The sequence below is a fragment of the Eriocheir sinensis genome, chromosome 2 (assembly GCF_024679095.1).
Source record: "Eriocheir sinensis breed Jianghai 21 chromosome 2, ASM2467909v1, whole genome shotgun sequence".
Taxonomy (NCBI): domain Eukaryota; kingdom Metazoa; phylum Arthropoda; class Malacostraca; order Decapoda; family Varunidae; genus Eriocheir; species Eriocheir sinensis.
In genome coordinates this window covers 25,978,207-25,996,829 of record NC_066510.1, presented here as the reverse complement: position 1 = coordinate 25,996,829, position 18,623 = coordinate 25,978,207, and the positions used below count along the sequence as shown (strand labels likewise).

Genomic DNA, 18,623 nt, shown 5'->3' with positions numbered 1-18,623 from the left:
TACTCAAAACATCGCATTTATCAGTTCCAGGGCCCAAAACTTTCATACCTACACAGATAACGAAATACCAGTTACAGTTCTCGTTAAAATCATTATTTATTGGTGTATGTTTGCGATAGCTGTGAGTCAGAAACCGGAAAATACGATGTGCTGAGTGGCTGAGTACGATAATGTGGTAACGCTGGTGGAGGGTGGAAAGTTAGGGGAAGCGGAAGCGTGAGAGAAACGTTCCCGCAATTAAGGGAACAGGACGTCAGGACCGAATAGGTGATTGAGGCATGACAGCGAGGATCCACCAACACGCCACTGCTAATTGCGCCAGGTGTTCACTATCAGAAATAACTACACACAGGTACGAAATTAGGGAACTCGCATGCACCGCGGGGAGGGAAAACACTGAGAGGGGAAGGGAAGGGAAGGACGAGATACGCGGAAATGATCGAGAACACACCCAAACACACCTCGACCTCCATTTTTTATTTCTTTTATTTTCTTTTTTAATCAAGGGTATAGTACGAAGAGGAAGTGGGTTAGTGGTGAAGGTGTAGGTGGGGAATAAGAAAGACAGTAGAAGTGGACAGTTGTATGGTGTAGGTTCCTTAGTTCTTCTGGTGTAGTTATTGTCTATCGCAGGTCACCCCCCTCTCGGACCCCCTCAGGCACTGCAACACCACCGTCGTCTCCTGTTTTCTCAGCCTGCTCCGATGCTTCCGTGGTTGTCTTTACCCAGGCGCTGCTCGGGTCCCGGGTATATAAGCGAGGCCACTGGGGCGATACTGCAGCAGGAACAAGGGCCGAGTACATGCTGGGACCGCTGTTTAGTTAAGTCGGGAAAATAATTGTATATGCAGAGGGACCAACCGGACGAATCCTCGACACAGCGCAAACTATTAATTACATCTGAACGTGGGTGTGTTTAGCATTTCGTTGCACTCATTAAACGGGGAATGTGCGCAAATAAATGTCCGCACTATGTTAGCCGCAAGGGAGAATATTGTGCGCTTTGAAAGGTGGGGTGGGGGGAGGGAGTGGCGCTCTGTACTGCATCCCCCCTCCCTCCCCTCTGCCATCCCCCCCCACACACACACACACACAAGCGCAGCACACACACACGGCCGGGAAACAGAGCGAGCATAGCCTACACACCATTTACACATCGCGGGCACGGGGCTGGACATGGCGCGCGCTGATGAAAATGAAAGGATACGTCACAATAGTATTTAGAAGCCCCGCCAGCCCCAGTGCCTCCCTTTGGTCTTCCTCTGCCCCTCTCTCCCTTCCTCACTCTCTCCCTCTTCTCTTCTCCCTGCCTCGAGCACTGTGCCTCTCCTATCTCCTCCCCGAAAACCCTGTGTACTCAAATGCTCCCTTGCCCTCTCCCTCCGCTTCCGTTTAGACCTCTTCCTCCTCCTCCTCCTCTTTCTCCTTGCCCCCGTAGTAAAATCCAAGAGCACTCCCACTTAGTTCCTTTCCCTTTGCTCTCCTCGCCTTACCCAGTGTTCTTTACCTTCTACTTGCGTCCCTTCATGCTCCCTTGCCCTTTACTCCCTTCGCCAGTACTCCAGCCTTCCCTTCCCACTCAGCATGCACTCCTTGTTCCGCGCACACGTTATGCCCTCCTCCCCCGTCCCCCCTTCCCTCCATTACTGCGTGACCTCTGCTCCTCCTCCCCCTCCTCCCCCCATGGTCTTCCTGTTCCCCTCATCCACTCGCGTTCAGACTCCGCAACACCGGCAACACCCACACTCGAATTAGCCCAGTGGACACTCTTTACCTCCACCTCCTCCACCTCCTCCCTGTTCCCATTCCCAAAATACCTTCCATTTCCGGTCATCCCTACAGCTTCTCCATCACCCCCTGTCCTTTCCCTATTCCCCGTCCCCGTCCCGCCCCGCCCAACCTCGGGTCCCACAGCGCCACGCTTCGTTTAATTCCCAGAGCCCGAGATGGAACAAGCATCGATGGCCGCTCGGAGCCACGGCAATCGGATTAATGAAGCTCGTGACCGGCCCTAGTTCGAACCCCAGCCACGCACACACACACACACACACACACACACAGCGGCGGGAGTCAAAAAGGACGCTCCTCAGTATCAGGTAACACAGGTTGGTTGGCCCGCGCAAAGAATTATCGCCTAATTACACATTTTTAAACAAAGCTAATTTACCGGAAAGCAGACTTAACCCGGGATGGCCGCAGGTGGAGGAGCGAGAAGGGCCGCAAGAGGAGAGGCAGGAGAGGAAGAGAGGGAGGGAGAGAGAAGAGGAGGGGAGAGGAAAAAGAGAGGGGAGCACCGCGCAACCTCACCCCATCAACGCCCCTCACCTGGATCCCACGTTTATTGCGCCCAGGTGTTCAATTGGCCCCTGCTGTGAGACTTTTCGAACTGAGGTTTTACTGTGTTCCACCGGGGGGAGGGTGTGAGTGCCAGCAGGGGGGGGGGATGAGGCAGGGGAAGGTGATGTAAAGGGAGGGCGCGGTGGTGGGACGTGAAAGAAGATAAGGCAGGAGTTGAGGGTTAAGGGGGAGGGAGGGGGAGGGGGAGGGGTGGCGTGTGAGCTGAAAAAAACGAGTGGGGGGGAAGAGGAGGGTGTACGTGGGTAGAATGGCTGGGAAAGGGCGTTGGGGAGATCAGAAGAGAGATGAGACGAGGGTGCGCAGCAAGGGAGAGTGAAAAGAACGGGAAGGGAGAGAAACGAGGGAGGGGGGATGACTACCAGGAAGGGAGAGATGAGAAGGGAGACAGCAGGGGAAAGTGAAAATGGGAATAGGTGCCTCGTGGTCATGGTAGGAGGGAAGGGGATGGATAGGGTCACGGTGAGGGGAATAGAGAACGGAAATGTCACCATGCCCAGTGTAATGGTAATGGGCGTGCCGTTCATAAAGTGGCCGGAGCCTTGGAATGAAAGGGAAGGGAAGGGGATGGGGGAAAGGAGGGGTTAGAAAGGAGGGATTAGATGTAGGAAAGGGCAGAGAAGGACGCTGAGAGAATGGAAGGAAACGGAAGGAAAGGAAAGATTAGAGGGAAGAGGAGGAGGTAAGAAAGGGAGAGGTTAGGGGAAGTATATGGAAGAGAAGGAGGAGGAAGGCAAGGGGACAAGGGGAAAGTAAAGGAAAAGAGAACGAGAGAAAAGAAGCGGTTTGGGTAAGGAAAGGGATAAGATGGAAGGGAAGGAAAGGAGAGATAGAGGAAGGAAAGAAAAGTGGAGGGGAGAAAGCCAGCGACGGGAGGAAAGGAGAGAGGCTAGAGAAAAGAAAGGAAGAGGAGGAGGGGAGGAGGAAGGAAGAAAGGGGAAGCAGAGGGGAGACGTTCTTGAAGCAACGTATTGGAGTCACGTTCTTGTGGATCGTCCTGGGGCTCCTGCGACGCTTCTTCAATGCCGACAAGCGCCTTTACGTAAATTGAGACGTCCGTTGTTTTGGTATTGTTTCCCTACGTATTGCTGCCGCCCTTTAAAGTGTTCGGGCTATTCCAGGAGCTGAGGTGCGGTTTGTGATATAAATGTTTCCCACGCTGTATATTTTGTTTCTGTATGGCGGGTTGTTGTTGTTGTTGTTGTTGTTGTTGAGGTTGTTGTTGTTGTAGTTCTTCTTCTTCTTCTTCTTCTTCTTCTTCTTCTTCTTCTTCTTCTTCTTCTTTATCCTCTTTTTTTGGTTGATGTTGTTGTTTCCCTCCCTTTCCTTACCTCCCTTCATGCTCCCTTCCTCTTACTCCCTTTGCCTGCACCCTTCCCTTCCCTTTCAACATTCTCCCTCCCTCTCTTCTGCCCCCACGTTATATCTTTCTCTCCCCTTTCTCCCCCTTCCTTGCGTCCCTTCATTCACCCTCCCTCTTACTCCCTTTTCCAGTATTCCCTCCTTCCCTCTGTTCCACCCCTACGTTGTCTCTCTCTCCCTCTCTCTCTCTCTCCCTACCTCTTCCCTTTAATCCCTTTTCTCTCTCTCATATCTTTGCACTCTAAAAATGTATATACTCCTAATGAACTCCAAAGTTGTGTCCTCGTCATTTTGGTCTACCTGGAAACAGTAATTAGCACGATAAGCCGATCTAGATATCCGTTTACATTAAAAAAGATAAAGAGCTTAATGAGCCTTTTCCCGAGAACAGAGGCTTGGGCCGCGGTAATTTTAATGTTTCGTGTCTATTCCGTAAGCTTTCACCATGGTAATTATCTTTGGGATCTTTATTTTCCGTCAAATTGTTTCACGTTTAGTTTATTTTTTTTCGGGTGCAAATATTTATCTCCTTCCTACTCCTTTTCCTACACCTCCTAGTCCTCCTCTTTTGCATTCGCCTCCTCTACTCTTTCCTCTGTTTCCTCTCTTTTCGATTGCCTGTTCTTCACTTAGCCCTCCTTTACATCGTTAATGGAAAGGAAAACCAACAAAGCAAATGGTAGAAGAGAAATACTTGTGTGTGTGCGTGTGTGGGTGTATCTTAGCATCAAACCTTAACCGTTCCTTTGCCCACTCTCCTTCCACCATCCCATACTCCTTAATCCCAGTCCCTTCCTATCACTTCTCTCCCTTTCCTTCCACTCATCATTCCTTCCTGCTAATCCCTTCACTTTACCGTCCCACCACCACCACCACCACTACGACCTTCACAACATCACCCTCGCTTCCTCCAAAAACCTAAGAAGCCATAAAGAATGACGCAAACACACGGTTCATCTTCCCCGTGAAAGTTAGGCAGCGGAGGAAAAAGTAGAGGAAAAGGTACTATGTGAGAAAGAACTTGACTCCTCTTTCCTCTTTCCCTCCTTTCCTTCTTTCACTCTCTCCGTCCTCTTCCTTCCTTCCTTCCTTTTTCTCTGTTTTTCTCTCCTTTCCAAACACTCCTTTCTCTGTCCCTCTCCATTCTCATCATTCCTTTTCCTTTCTTCTTCCTTTTCTGTCTTTCTCTCCTTTCCAAACCCTTCTTTCTCTGTTCCTCTCCGTTCTCCTCCTCCTGCTGCCTTCCTTCCTCCTCTGTTTACTCTCCTTCCCAAACTCTCCTCTCTCTGTCCCTCCCCATTCTCCTTCCTTCACCCTTTTCTGTCTTCCTCTCCTTTCCAAACCCTTCTTTCTCTGTCCCTTCCCGTTCTCCTCCTCCTACTTCCTTCCTTCCTCCTCTGTCTACTCTCCTCTCTCTGTCCCTCCCCGTTCTCCTCCCTTTCTCTTCCCTCCTTCCTCCTTCTGTCTTCCTCTCCTTCCCAAGCTCTTTCCAGCCCTCCGCCGCCACTTCAGGCTTTCACGTTTATCTCGTTTAGTTCATAATTAGATGATATGACACACACTTTGTTAATATTTCGCGTAAAAAAGTGAGTGGACTTGTTTATACGAGTTGCCGCTTGCATGAGGGTGGTGGTAACAGTAGTGGTGGTGGTAATTATAATGTTTGTTTGTTACGGTATTTTTAATCTAGTTTATGGCACATTAGCTGGCTTGGTGATGGTGGTGGTGGTGGTGGTGGTGGTGGTGTTATTACTGTTGTTGTTTGTTGTTGTTTTCAGTGTTGGTGGTGATGGTGGTGGTGATTGTGTCGTTGCTGCCCTTACTACCTCATTTTTCAAGGTGAAGAATGATTAATTACGGTCGTTCGTGACACCTGGCGTACATACACCTGTTTTTTTTTTCGCCAGTGTAATTAAGGGAGTTCCGAGAAGGGGACGAATATTGCCTTCCTCAGCGACCGTAACAGCGACTAACAAAAAATAAAAATGAAGTAATGCAATCGTCGACTCCTAAACGAATGGAAAAGGAAACTGAACACGCCACTCAGCCTTGAATGAGTCCAACAGGTAAAAGAAAGTCACGTAAATCAGTTCGTTAAGTTACTCTGTATATTTTTTCGGTGTATAAAGCACGAACAAAAATATATATCGTTCGCCTCAGAATGTTAACTTACAATACCGTTTAAAAGTGCTTGCTCGTTTTGTGACTTATGTTGCTTTTTGAAAATACATATTCTCTCCAGCTGCATTTTCTTTCCTCTTTACCTAAGGAGAGAGAGAGAGAGAGAGAGAGAGAGAGAGAGAGAGAGAGAGAGAGAGAGAGAGAGAGAGAGAGAGAGAGAGAGAGAGAGAGAGAGAGAGAGAGAGAGAGAGAGACAGAGACAGACAGACAGACAGACAGACACAGATAGACAGACAGACACAGATAGACAGACAGACACAGACAGACAGACAGACAGACAGACAGACAGACACAGATAGACAGACAGACACAGATAGACAGACAGACACAGATAGACAGACAGACAGACAGACAGACAGACAGACAGACAGACAGACACAGATAGACAGACAGACACAGATAGACAGACACAGACACAGACAGACAGACAGACAGACAGACAGAGAGAGTTTGTGCAGCTTCATATATCTGAAAATCTAACGAATTGAAAAGTGCTCTCGGTTGCGACTTATTTCCTATCATCAAATTCCACGTACCTGAATGTCACCTGCCAATAACCTGCGCCTTCACGGCAGCCAACAACTTAAACGCTTTGGCCTCAGTCAGTTCCTCAAGTCAATCAGCGGTTCTATCAGCCAGTCAGTCAATAAATGTCACTCTGGCCTCAAGATAACCACGCTTGTAATCTTCTTAAAATCCTTTCGCGGAAGTGATTATACCATATTACACACACACACACACACACACACACACACACACACACACACACACACACACACACACACACACACACTGGATGGAGGCTGGATAAATATAGAGGAAAGACTGAATAAATGTAGATATGGAGACGGAACTATTAGAGCTGAGTTCGGGCCTGGTAGACTACAAATAGGTAAATACAAACAGGTAAATACACACACACACACACACACACACACACACACACACACACACACACACACACACACACACACACACACACACACTCCACTGAACTTTTGAGCGAGGTCTGACGCACGAACAGAAATGGCAGCTTACGTATATATAGGCAGCGGAGGGAGTGGCGAGTGGTCTTGAAACAACGGCCCAAAGGTGCAAGTCACTTACACGGGACAAGGGGAAAGAGATCCATATTCTCAAACATATCGGAGTTTGCACACCCACACTTGATAAGGCTTTCCTAGAGGTTGTGTGGGTATTTCCATGGGTAGTTTTATGAGCCTAGTAATAGTTTGACAAGGCTTCGTCACCATGAATGCGATAAACACTTACGAGAACACGATTTATATTCTTTGTGGCCTTGGAAAATATTTATTGTTAGGGCCGAAAGCGTCTGAAAATAAAAACCAGAGTGTTAAGAGTGTCTTCAAGTGACAGGGTCCCTCTCAACGTGTGACTCAAGTGGAAACGAGTAATATATAGACGTTCACTCTCAGAAATCCTTAACCCCAAAAGCGTCTGAAAATAAAAACCAGAGTGTTAAGAGTGTATTCAAGTGACAGTGTCCCTCTCAACGTGTGACTCAAGTGGAAACGAGTAAAATATAGACGTTCAATCTCGGAAATCTTTAGTATATTCTATTTCGTGCAGTATTCCTTGTACAGAGTGGTTGGCTAACAGCTACTTACTCCACTGGGGACCGCGAATGATACCGTGACATGATACAAAACGGGTCTGATAAAATTGTCACACACACGCACTCCAGCCATGACATTCCTTACGACGTGACTTCAGGTGAAAGCGACTCGACATCACCCTGGGAATGTTCTTGCCGCAGTAACAATTAGAGGCAATAACTCGGTAAAACGTCTACCTACATAAATACATATATACATACTAGACAGATACACGCGATCAGTAACGCGACGCAGTATCATACGAAAAATGTCCTTTCTGACCTTTAAAAAGAGGGCATTATTCAGAAAACGCCACTCCCGCCCACCAGGAAACATGAAAGGTCTCGGCTCTTGATAATTCCATATTAATCACCGCGCGGGGAGGCCAAGGGGAGGCGGCGGTACGAGGGAAGGGCGCGCCGAGGAGTGTTACAGATGAATTAATAGATGGATTAATGGATGAAACACACACACACACACACACACACACATAGACACACACACTCACACACACACACACTGGGTAACAAATTGGTACCCCTGACCATAATATTACTGCATATCCCTGGAATCAAAGGACACATTCACACACACACAAAAAAATAATACGCTTTGACAACACATGACTCCAGCAGCGTTTTTATTTTATTTTATTCTTTATCATCATTGTTTTCCTCGTCCCTTCTTTGCTTCCTTTATTTTTATTCATCACATTATTGTTATATATTTTTTTTTTATTAACATAATTGATATTGTTATTATTGTTATTTTAAGTATTGTTGTTTTGTTCATGTTACTAGTTGCATCAGTAGTTAGCAACAGCCGTAGTAGTAAAAGTAAAAGTAGTAGTAGTAGTAGTAATAGTAGTAGTAGTAGTAGTAGAAACAGAAGCAGGGTTAAAATAGTAAAATTAGAAGCATCAGAGGCAATAAATAGATAACAAATTTGTATTTATATGTTTTCTGTTGAACTTGACATTGAGTATAAAAGCAAAATGTCACTCTCACTTCTCTTCGTGTTAATTAATATGTTTTCATTAATTCACAAATAAAGATCAAATTTAATATCCCTTGCCACCTGAGGGAGACACACGGCGGCGGATCATGAAAAGAGGCAACTTGTAACATTTAAACTTTATAAATTATGTAAATGAATTTCTTTACTCTTATCTGTCTCTTTTCTCACGTGTTTAAGAGTCATTCTGGACAGCTTTTATCTTTTTCTACATGTCTCCGTCCTCATGTCTTCTCTGTCTGTTTTATTTATCATTTTCTGTTCAAGTTTTTTACCGTCTAAGCAGCGTTGCCAAATTATCGTACTCATCCCATTGTATATTCGTAGTTTCTCACCAACAACTACAGCAAAAAAGCACATAGAAACATCGATAAATAGGAGTTTTAACGCTAACTTCAATTTTCCATCGTCATATTTTTAGGTACGAGAGTTTGAGGCTTAAAAAGGATGAATGCAATGTGGTGAATACGATAATCTGGCAAAGCTGCGTCTAGCTTTCTTTCTATATTAGCGTCTGTTTTTCCCTGTCTTATATAGTTTCTCCGTGTCTTTATACCCTTCTGTTTTGTCTGTATATGGGCGTTTCTGTTCCCCTGCCTGTCTTGTCTGTACTCTTCAATGTTTGTCTGTTGCAGTTTCTAACCGTCTAAATTTTCTTGACTGTCCGTTCTGCCTGTCATATGTCGCTGTCTCTTTTCATCTGCCTGTTTTTTTCTCAATATGGGCGTCTGCGTTCTTCTGCCTGTCTTGTCTGTTTTTTTCTGATATTTTGTTTTTAATGTTTCTGAGCGTCTAACTTTTTTTTCTGAACTGGTATCTTTTCTGCTTGTCATATGTGGTTCAGTCTGTCTTTCTACCCGTCTCTTTCTAAATATATGAGCGTCTCTGTAGTCACTCTCTGTTCTCCTGTCAGTCTCGTCTGTTTTTCTATCTATGTCTGTCTTCCTCGAGTGAGTAAGCCGAGGATCATACAAAACAATAAGCGGGTGTTTGCCTCCTCCACTATATAGCCCACACACACAATGACCTGCGTTCTCTCTCCCCTCAAATGGCGAGCATGGACTACTGAGTGAAAGTGAAAGTCATCAAGCGAACTCAATGGACATTAGCGACTTATATGTTACTTGACTTAAAACCTTACCACCACTCACCACCACCTACCACCACTACCACTAATACCACTAACATTATCACCACCACCACCAAACGCGACCACCAATAACAGCACTACCACCATTTCCACCTGTGTCATTACCACCACGACCAACGCCAGTACCACCAACACCACCACTTCCGTCACGTTACCACCTCCATAAGCCCGCTGCATTAGGCTCTGGCAACGCTTTCAAGACATACACCGCCCATGTGTATATACTTTTCCTAGGCGTATAATTTAAAAAGTGCGTCTTATATTACAGAGCTTAGGGTCGGAGAGTGGAAAGCAAGTGTTTGTTGATTGCCTCTAACGTAGGAAAATGCTAAGACGGCGTGTGTGTGTGTGTGTGTGTGTGTGTGTGTGTGTGTGTGTGTGTGTGTGTGTGTGTGTGTGTGTGTGTGTGTGTGTGTGTGTGTGTGTGTGTGTGTGTGTGTGTGTGTGTGTGTGTGTGTGTGTGTGTGTGTGTGTGTGTGTGTGTGTAACGGAACACACACACACACACACACACACACACACACACACACACACACACACACAGAGCGGTCAACACACATAATAAAGCCTCATCTCATGTGTTATGCAGAGTGACCTTCTCTCTCACCCTCACCTCCCCCTTCCCCTCTCCCTCCCCTCCCCTCCCTCCCTCCTTCCCTGACTACTCACACACACACACACACACACACACACACACACACACACACACACACACACACACACACACACACACGCACACACGCACACACTTTCACATAAGCCTCCTCCGTGATGTTTTCTTATTCTTCTTTCTCTTTCCGTGATGCTTCGTAAAGTAGGACCAAAATTTTGTAGATAATTATACGAGGAATTATTTTAGTATGGAATATAATATGTAATACGTCTAATGTTCGTTTCCATTTAATTCGCTCCTTGGAATGTTTAATTACTGTTGCCTGTTCATTAATTTTTACCATAAACTTGTTTTAATTATGGCATGGCAGGTAGGATAATGCTCCTCGGCTTAATCACCTCATCTCTCGAAGTGGCAACAAAAAATACCTGTTGCTATGTTTGTGTTTGAAATTAACTTCCTTTTCACATTAAATCCCAAAAAAAGACGTGTTTGCCTTTTCGTAACTCTTTCCTCTTGAGATATTCCTCGGCGCAAGAGGCTGCGGTGAGGCCTTTGTTCGCGGTCAGGGAATTTTTCCTTTGATACAAGAGCAAGTGGGGTGCGAGGGGGGCAGGACAGGGGCAGGGGCAGGGGCAGGGGCAGGAACAATGGTGGTGGTGGCGGAAACCTGCTCTGCCCCGCCCCACCCCGGTGCCCGCGAACAATATTCTGATTGACAGCCCTTCAGGTTTTTGGGTTCCGTGTCGTCCAAAGGCTGCCTCGTATGCAATATTTCAATCTTTACCTCGCACTCTCATACCCACACATGCCCACACACACACACACACACACACACACACACACACACACATGCACGCACGCACACACACGCACACAAAACCAGCCAGTACCGAATCGTTCCTCGCAATCGGACTGTTATTTTCTTCGATTATTCCTGCGGCAAAGCATTTCACGGGATATGTTTGCTGGGCGTGTAATTAGAGGAGGTTTCCCTCAAGATAATCGCCAAATCCGAAAATTGCTCGCCGAATGTTGCACTGCGAGGCAACAAAACGACAATGTTACAGTTCCATGTAACGTGTAGTGCCGGGGAAAAAAAAGACCTCCAGGCTAACTTACCTGAGAGCTGCATGACGGCCAGCAGGACACAAATGAAGGCCAGCGGGCGGCTGACCTTCACAGTCATCAACGAAGTGATCCAGCTTCCTCCCGCCCTTTGCAGGCCCTCTGCACCGCCTCCCCCGGGCCCTGCTCCTCCCGCCTTGAGCCTGCCCATCACGCTGAAACACCTCAAAACGCAGAATCCTGAGGAAACTTTTGGGGGCAGTGGATGTGGCGCTTCAGGCCATCGTCCTTGGCCACTGCGGTGTTGTGACACTGGGCCGGGCTGCGGCGGGCGGGCCGGGCATCACCTAGTCACGGGGCGGCGCTGGGGCTCTCACAGGTCCTAGCAGACTGTCACCCCGCGCGCCATGCCCAGGGAGGATCACGCAGCACTGCCTGGCTGTTGCTGCCTCAGGCTTGTCATTTCAGTAACAATAACTACTTGACTTTACACTCGGACAGTCACGGCGCTGCTGCTGCGCACTCTAGGTATTGTAGCGCGTCAAAAATATTTCGTTCGTCTTGATTGTTCTTTTCAGTGTTAGCATAACAATATACGGTAATGTATTACGAGGGTCGGCAAACCCGACAACGCCCAGTCCCGCGAGTGACGCGCCGCACTCCGCGAGTAACTTTGGGTTGCCTCCCGCGCGCTGATCACGAGCGAGGGGAGAGGAGAGCCTCACTGTGCCTCAGGCGAGCAACTGGCATACGTCCACCCTCGGCGGCAGCTCCATCGGCACTGAGATCCGAGTCGCTTCAGTGCTGCTGCTGGCACTCTTGACACTCCCTGCCCACCCAGTGCCTCCCTCCCGTCCCTCCCCCCCTGCACTCCCGCACTGACTCACCTCTCCCATGGCCACCCCCACCTACCCTCCATTTATTTCCTCTCCTCACGGCCCATTCTTTCTGTATCACCCTCACAACACCCTACGCTCGCCGCCACACGTCTCGCCCTCCGCCCCTTCCTCATACCTCCACTCCACTTTTTTTAAGGTCGAGAACCGTGCCAAGTTAGTATATCACACGTGTGTGTGTGTGTGTGTGTGTGTGTGTGTGTGTGTGTGTGTGTGTGTGTGTGTGTGTATGCGCGTCTGTGTGTGTGTTTGCCTAAACCCCACTGTGTATGTTGACCCGCGTGAGTTATTTCTCTGCACACGTCGGTTCGATTTTTCTAAATTTGCCAAACATAAACAAAGGAAATGATAATATAAAAAATAACAAAAATATTCATAGCAATAATAAAGATAATAGTAGTGAAAACTGTAATGATAAAAGTGATAATAACAATAACGATAATAATAATAATAATAATAATAATAATAATAATAATAATAATAATAATAATAATAATAATAATAATAATAATAATAATAATAATAATAATAATAGGAAAATAATAGCAGCAATAAAAACAAAAACGAAAACGAAAAGAAGAATCGCCGGTGCGCCTCCTCCCCGCCAACACAGACGAGAAGATGAACAGACAAGAAAAGAAACAACTAAGACGGGAGAGTTTTAACGAGCAATCACCAGCTGACTCACCGCGCGGCGTGTTTACCTCCTCTACCGTCATTCGAGCGGCCGTTTACAATGTTCGCTATAAAGAGCTGTTTACGGGCCTCCCTCCATCTGCCGTGCTTGTACTGCGCGCGGCTGGGAAGGGAAGAGGGAAGGAAGGCTGAGTGGTGAGGCGAGGAGGAGAGTATGTAGGAGGATGACTGAGGAATGAAGAAGGAAAACAGGAGGAAGCGGAGGAGAGAGGTAACAACATAAATTTGGGAAGTAGGGCAAAGGAATAATAGAGAAAGGAAGGAAGGTGAGGAACGAATGATGAATGCCGAACACAGGGAATGAAAAATGAAGAAATACAAGAATTAAGAACGAATCAATGAACACTGTCAAGAACGAAGAAATGAGAGAAGGAAATGGGAGAAATTGAAGAAGAAAAGTTGACGACGTGAAAGAGAAAGAATGACGATTGAAGGAAATAACGCAGAATAAAAAAAGGAAAGCAGGAAGAATCTAAAAGAAGAAATTGGACAAAGGAATGAAGAAGGAGACAAAATGGAAGGAGAAGAAAGAGGAAAACTACAAAGAATACAAATAGTAAAACGAAAACAAGAGATACGACAAAGAAATAAAATAGAAGAAGAAAAGGAAACCGTGAAAGAAGGAGAGCAAAATATCGAGAGGAATAACCTTAAGCAGAAGGAAGGAAGGAAGAGACAAAAGCAGAAGCAGGAAAAAGACGAAAAAGAAGACGAAATAAGAATCTAAGGGAGGAAATAACAGCAGAGAGTAGAGAAAAAAAAGGAGGATGGTGAATGGAGGAACTAAAATGAAATAAACGCGGAAGGAGGAGAAAGACGACGAAATAAAAACCTTAAGGAGGAAGAAGAAAAGCAGAGAGAAGAAAAAACTCATGAAGGGAAGACGGAGGGAGGGAGGGAGGGAGGGAGGTAAGAAGTGAGTTGGGTGCGAAGTGGAGGGAAGGGGGAGAGGGAGAGACAGAAAAATGCAGAGAGCGAGGCGGGGGTCGAGATGAGGAGTGAGGGAGGTTCAGGAGGGGGCGGGAGACGCATAGAAAGAGTGGGGACAAACAGCCCTTCCACAGAATACGTGATGAGGTGCGCGCAGGATGGGGCTGCTCGTGAAAAGGAGTGAGGGAGGGCTTGAAAATGAGACGCTCGGACCGACAGATAGATAGAAAGACAGTAGTAAAAAAAGACAGACTAAACAGACAGGCAGGTACTGAGAAAGGGAGAAAACGGCTAGACAATAAGACACTTAGACACTCAGACAGACAGATAGATAAATTGATAGATAGACAGATAGAGAGAGGTAAGTTAGCAAAGACGGGCAGAAACAAAACAGACAAACAGATACTAGGAAAGAGAGACAGTAGCTAGAAAATGAGACAATAGGATAGTTACTTAGGTAGACAGGTAGACAGATAGATAAAAATAGATAATCAAGCAAACACGAACAACCAAACACATCAAACAGACTGGAGAGAGAGAGAGAGAGAGAGAGAGAGAGAGAGAGAGAGAGAGAGAGAGAGAGAGAGAGAGAGAGAGAGAGAGAGAGAGAGAGAGAGAGAGAGAGAGAGAGAGAGAGAGAGAGAGAGAGAGAAAAAGGCTGATCCAGTTGTCTTGCACAGTCGTGACAAACATCGGCTTCAAGGTCTGCGAATTGGTGGGGCGAACGGCGAGTAAACAAAATAAAGAAAAAATAAATATAAAAAAAACGTTTCCATGCTGTTAGTGACCTTCGCACGAGAAATCAGAATGCCACAGTCTCCCGTCACTCCATCTCCTACTACTTTCCTTCTCATCCTTATCCTGTCATCTTCCACCGTCTCATACCCTCACTAGTGCCTTATATTCTTCATTGTTCTACATCCCACACCCATCCATGCCAAAGAGCTCTTTATAACCTCGTCTACTCGCTTGAATATAATAGTGAAGTACTTTTTCAACATATCATAGCTTTCAGGAGCGTTTGTCCACCTTGCACGATCTACATATTTACTGTTTTCATCCTAATCACGCCTTCTTCACTTACCTGTGTAGATGCCAGTTTTTTTTTTTTAAGGAAATTTGTCGTGTTCTGTGTGTCGTTTGTTGGTGGTGTCTACGTGTGTGTGTGTGTGTGTGTGTGTGTGTGTGTGTGTGTGTGTGTGTGTGTGTGTGTGTGTGTGTGTGTGTGTGTGTGTGTGTGTGTGTGTGTGTGTGTTCTTTGTTTTCCTGCCATCTGTATTTTTCTGCACCTGTTTTTCCTCGGTCCCATTTTACCTTTGTTCAACACAACACACACACACACACACACACACACACACACACACACACACACACACACACACACACACACACACACACACACACACACACACACACACACACACACACACACACACACACACACACACACACACACACACACACACACACATCCCAGAAATACGCCCATGTCCTGTTCTATGCCTTGAAACACCGAGCTCACGGCACCATGTCCTAATCCCTTCGTCCTCCCTCTCTTCCTGATTCTCGCCCTCCTCTTCCTTCTCTTCCTTCTCCTCATCCTCTTCGTTCTTCTCCTTCTCGATGTTCTAACCTTAAGTATTCCTAAACGATGAAAAAATATAGACAATCCTCGACTTTTTATGTATTGTAGAAGCTAGTTTTAGAAGTGGAGTGCACGTGCCTTCTGTTTTCTAAGCGTACAGTTAATGCAGTTTTCATAACATAAGCGCAGAATAGGAAGGAATACAAAGGCCACAGCAACACAGCATTCCTTAAAGACGACTGACTGGTCTTACTCAACTCACTGACGGGGCAAAGACCTTATTCCCAGCTTCAAGGACATAAGAGTCAGGCGGTGAAGAGTGGCCTAGTTTGGAAGGAGAGTTGGATCCTATTTAAGTTTGGTTGTTTACACATGGACGGCTTTGAAATCAAGGCTGGCAGTCCTGGAACACTTTATCGCACCGGCCACAAGTGTTCAGGCTTTTCCCAGCAGTTTCCACGTAAAGCCTCCCCCGTAACTTCTTCCACTTCCGTTCACCTGCGCATGGAGATGAGATTTTTCACTCCCGACAACTTATGTGACGCTGTCGGTACTTTCCCTCCCGCCGTTTCTCTTTTTTTTTTCTTTTCCTTTCTCCGCCTCCTTTTGTGGACTTCGAGCGTCAGCAAGTTCCTCGATTCACTTCGCCGGGCGTGTGAAGGTCATTTCTCGTCTCAAGGCTTCATTTCCACGCCCTTATTCACGCGCCCTTCGAGAAAACTAGTAGACGTCAGCTGCTCGGCCACTCTCGCCCACACACTCAGACACACACGCACGCTCTCACACTCAGCGCTTCTCTACTTGTGAGGGAAAGGTATTTTTGCTACATCAGAAATCTTTATGAGGGAAGAAAATAAGTTTAGTTGCTCGGTCTCTCACTCTCACACACTCAAACACACACATGTTCTCACGCTCAGCGACTTTCTATCTGTAAAGGAAGATCACTATTCGTACATAAAAAAAAATCTTGAGCATGAGAAAGTGAAGCTTAGTTGCCTTAATTACGCGCAGTTTCCCCGCCGAACTTATGTTTTTCAACTCGAGGAAAACCTGGCACGAACTTGTAACTGTTGTAATTAATGATAGGTAGTATATTGCATCAATCAGTAATTACAAAGTGAACGTTTCTGATGCACCACATAATTAGTTCCTGACACCGTGAAACCGAGGAAATCTACGGTCTCGGCACGACGCGTTTGAATTATTACAATGAGTATTCTAAGCCAGATATCACTTGGCGTCTGTTCCCCTTAACCACTCAGCTAGGATAAAGTAAAGGCGTGTAATTGAAATGTTCCCGGCTGGAGAGCATGATAAGCTAAGAGATTACAAAGTGAAGTAAATAGTGATTAAAGATTGTCAACTTCATATAACTTCAAAGATGGAGGAAGAGGAGAGAAGAGAGTGGAAAAATGTAATCAGGCAGTGGACACACGTGCAGGGACGAAGGCATAAACGAAGCTGCCTGATGAGCTCCTTTTTGGGGACAGCGCGACGCAGATTCAATGACAGCGCGGCGACTTAATTATGCCTGTTTTTGCCTTGGAGTTCGATGACGAGATATTGTTTGGGGCGAAACCTTGTGTACCTCCCCATGTTTTTCTCCTCCTTCCACCAGTTAAAAAGAAGACTACCGATCCCACCCCGAACAGAGGCTTGTAAGTCGACAACAACAAGAGGTCCTTTACAAATAGACTCTAATTCTTGCAACTACGGTACGCTATCCTGATATCAGCGAAGAACGGCAAGTCTCGAGCAATAATATAGAGTTTTTAATGAAGGTTGAGCTGTAAAAAGTTAAACAATGGAAGGTATTGAAGGGCTATACATGGTCACTCCCACACGTCAGGGCACGCCGTTGTGTAGCTGTGAAAAATAGCACTGAGATATTTTGGGTGAATACAGTGATTTAAACTTTGTCGATTATATTTGTTCCCCTCCCGCTCACTCCTCCGTTTTCTCTTCACCTCCCTCCTTTGTCCCTTCTTTCCACCCCACTCTTCACCCACACTCCTCGCGTCATCCGTCCTCGTCTCTCTGTCCGTATGCCCACCTCTCCGGGTTTTTTCCCCTCCCCTTCCTCCTCGTTCTACCGCCACTTAAATATCTGTCACCAAGCTCTTCAAAATCAGTTTCACCCTCCCTTTTCTTGCCTCACTCACCCCCTCCCATTCTAACGATGCTCACCTGACACGTCTCACCTCATCACACCTCACATCACCTCACCTCACCTCATTTCACGTCTCTCATCAAGTGTTGTAGCTACGTAGCCACCTAACGAAACGTAGAGCTTTTCATATGGAATTCTGAAAAACAAAAATGCAATCAAATTATTCCTATAGATTAAGGGTTTCCCGCCGCCAAGAGCCCCTCATATGGAAACCCTGCATGCCTACGTAGCTGCCTTCTTCTTGCTCACCAGGGGCTCCTCACTCATTCAAACTAAACAAATTGCTACTGACGGTCGTTAACACCCGAACGTGATATGCATCGTTTAATATTTATTTTGTTCGATCGATCCCCTGGCGGAGTGGAGGCGGATGGGCGGTCTCCCTCACAGCCGCGCCGCCGTCCATGCAACAGAGACCGGGCCCCGGGGGAAGCACGAGGTTATGGTTGGTATTGTCAGATGCTCCCGCCCCTCACACCAACTATTTCCAAAGGCCAAAAAGGAGGTTAATCGAGTTCTAATGAGTGTTCTTCCAACGAAAGACTAGTAAATTACGTGTTCTTGGGCGCCGAAATGTTTAAGAATATGGCCCTATGTCCCGAGGGTTGGCATCCTAAGGGTGCTAACCCATTTTTTTTATGGAACGATATCTATCTTTATCTATCTATCTATATCTATATAAAGTTATAGATGAATATAGATATAAATAGATAGATAGATATAGATACACACACACACACACACACACACACACACACACAGAAGTAGGAAGATGAACGAAAATGGAAAAAAGAACAAAAAAAAAAGTTGAAAGAAATAAAAATATGCAGAAAGGAAGGGAGGAGGCGAGGAATGAAGAAATAATGCTGAAGTGTTCTAAATCTGTCACGAGCTGCCCTAAATAAAACTTCTGTCCTGGTTGAGAAGCTAAAATATGCCCGGATCTTGTCACTAAAATCTGATCTTTCATCTCCCCCGCCATTCACC

General features: G+C 46.2%; 1 protein-coding gene across 2 annotated transcripts in view; it reads right to left on the bottom strand.

The window, feature by feature from the left end:
• LOC127001843 (uncharacterized) overlaps nucleotides 1-12,312 on the bottom strand; it is a 209,402-nt gene extending 197,090 nt beyond the window's left edge. For both annotated transcript variants that reach the window (XM_050867040.1, XM_050867045.1), the window contains exon 1: nucleotides 11,414-12,312. In XM_050867040.1, the coding sequence (XP_050722997.1) occupies nucleotides 11,414-11,570 (157 nt within the window). In that variant the 5' untranslated portion in view covers nucleotides 11,571-12,312. The remainder of the gene's footprint in view (nucleotides 1-11,413) is intronic.
• Nucleotides 12,313-18,623: the final 6,311 nt, after the last annotated feature.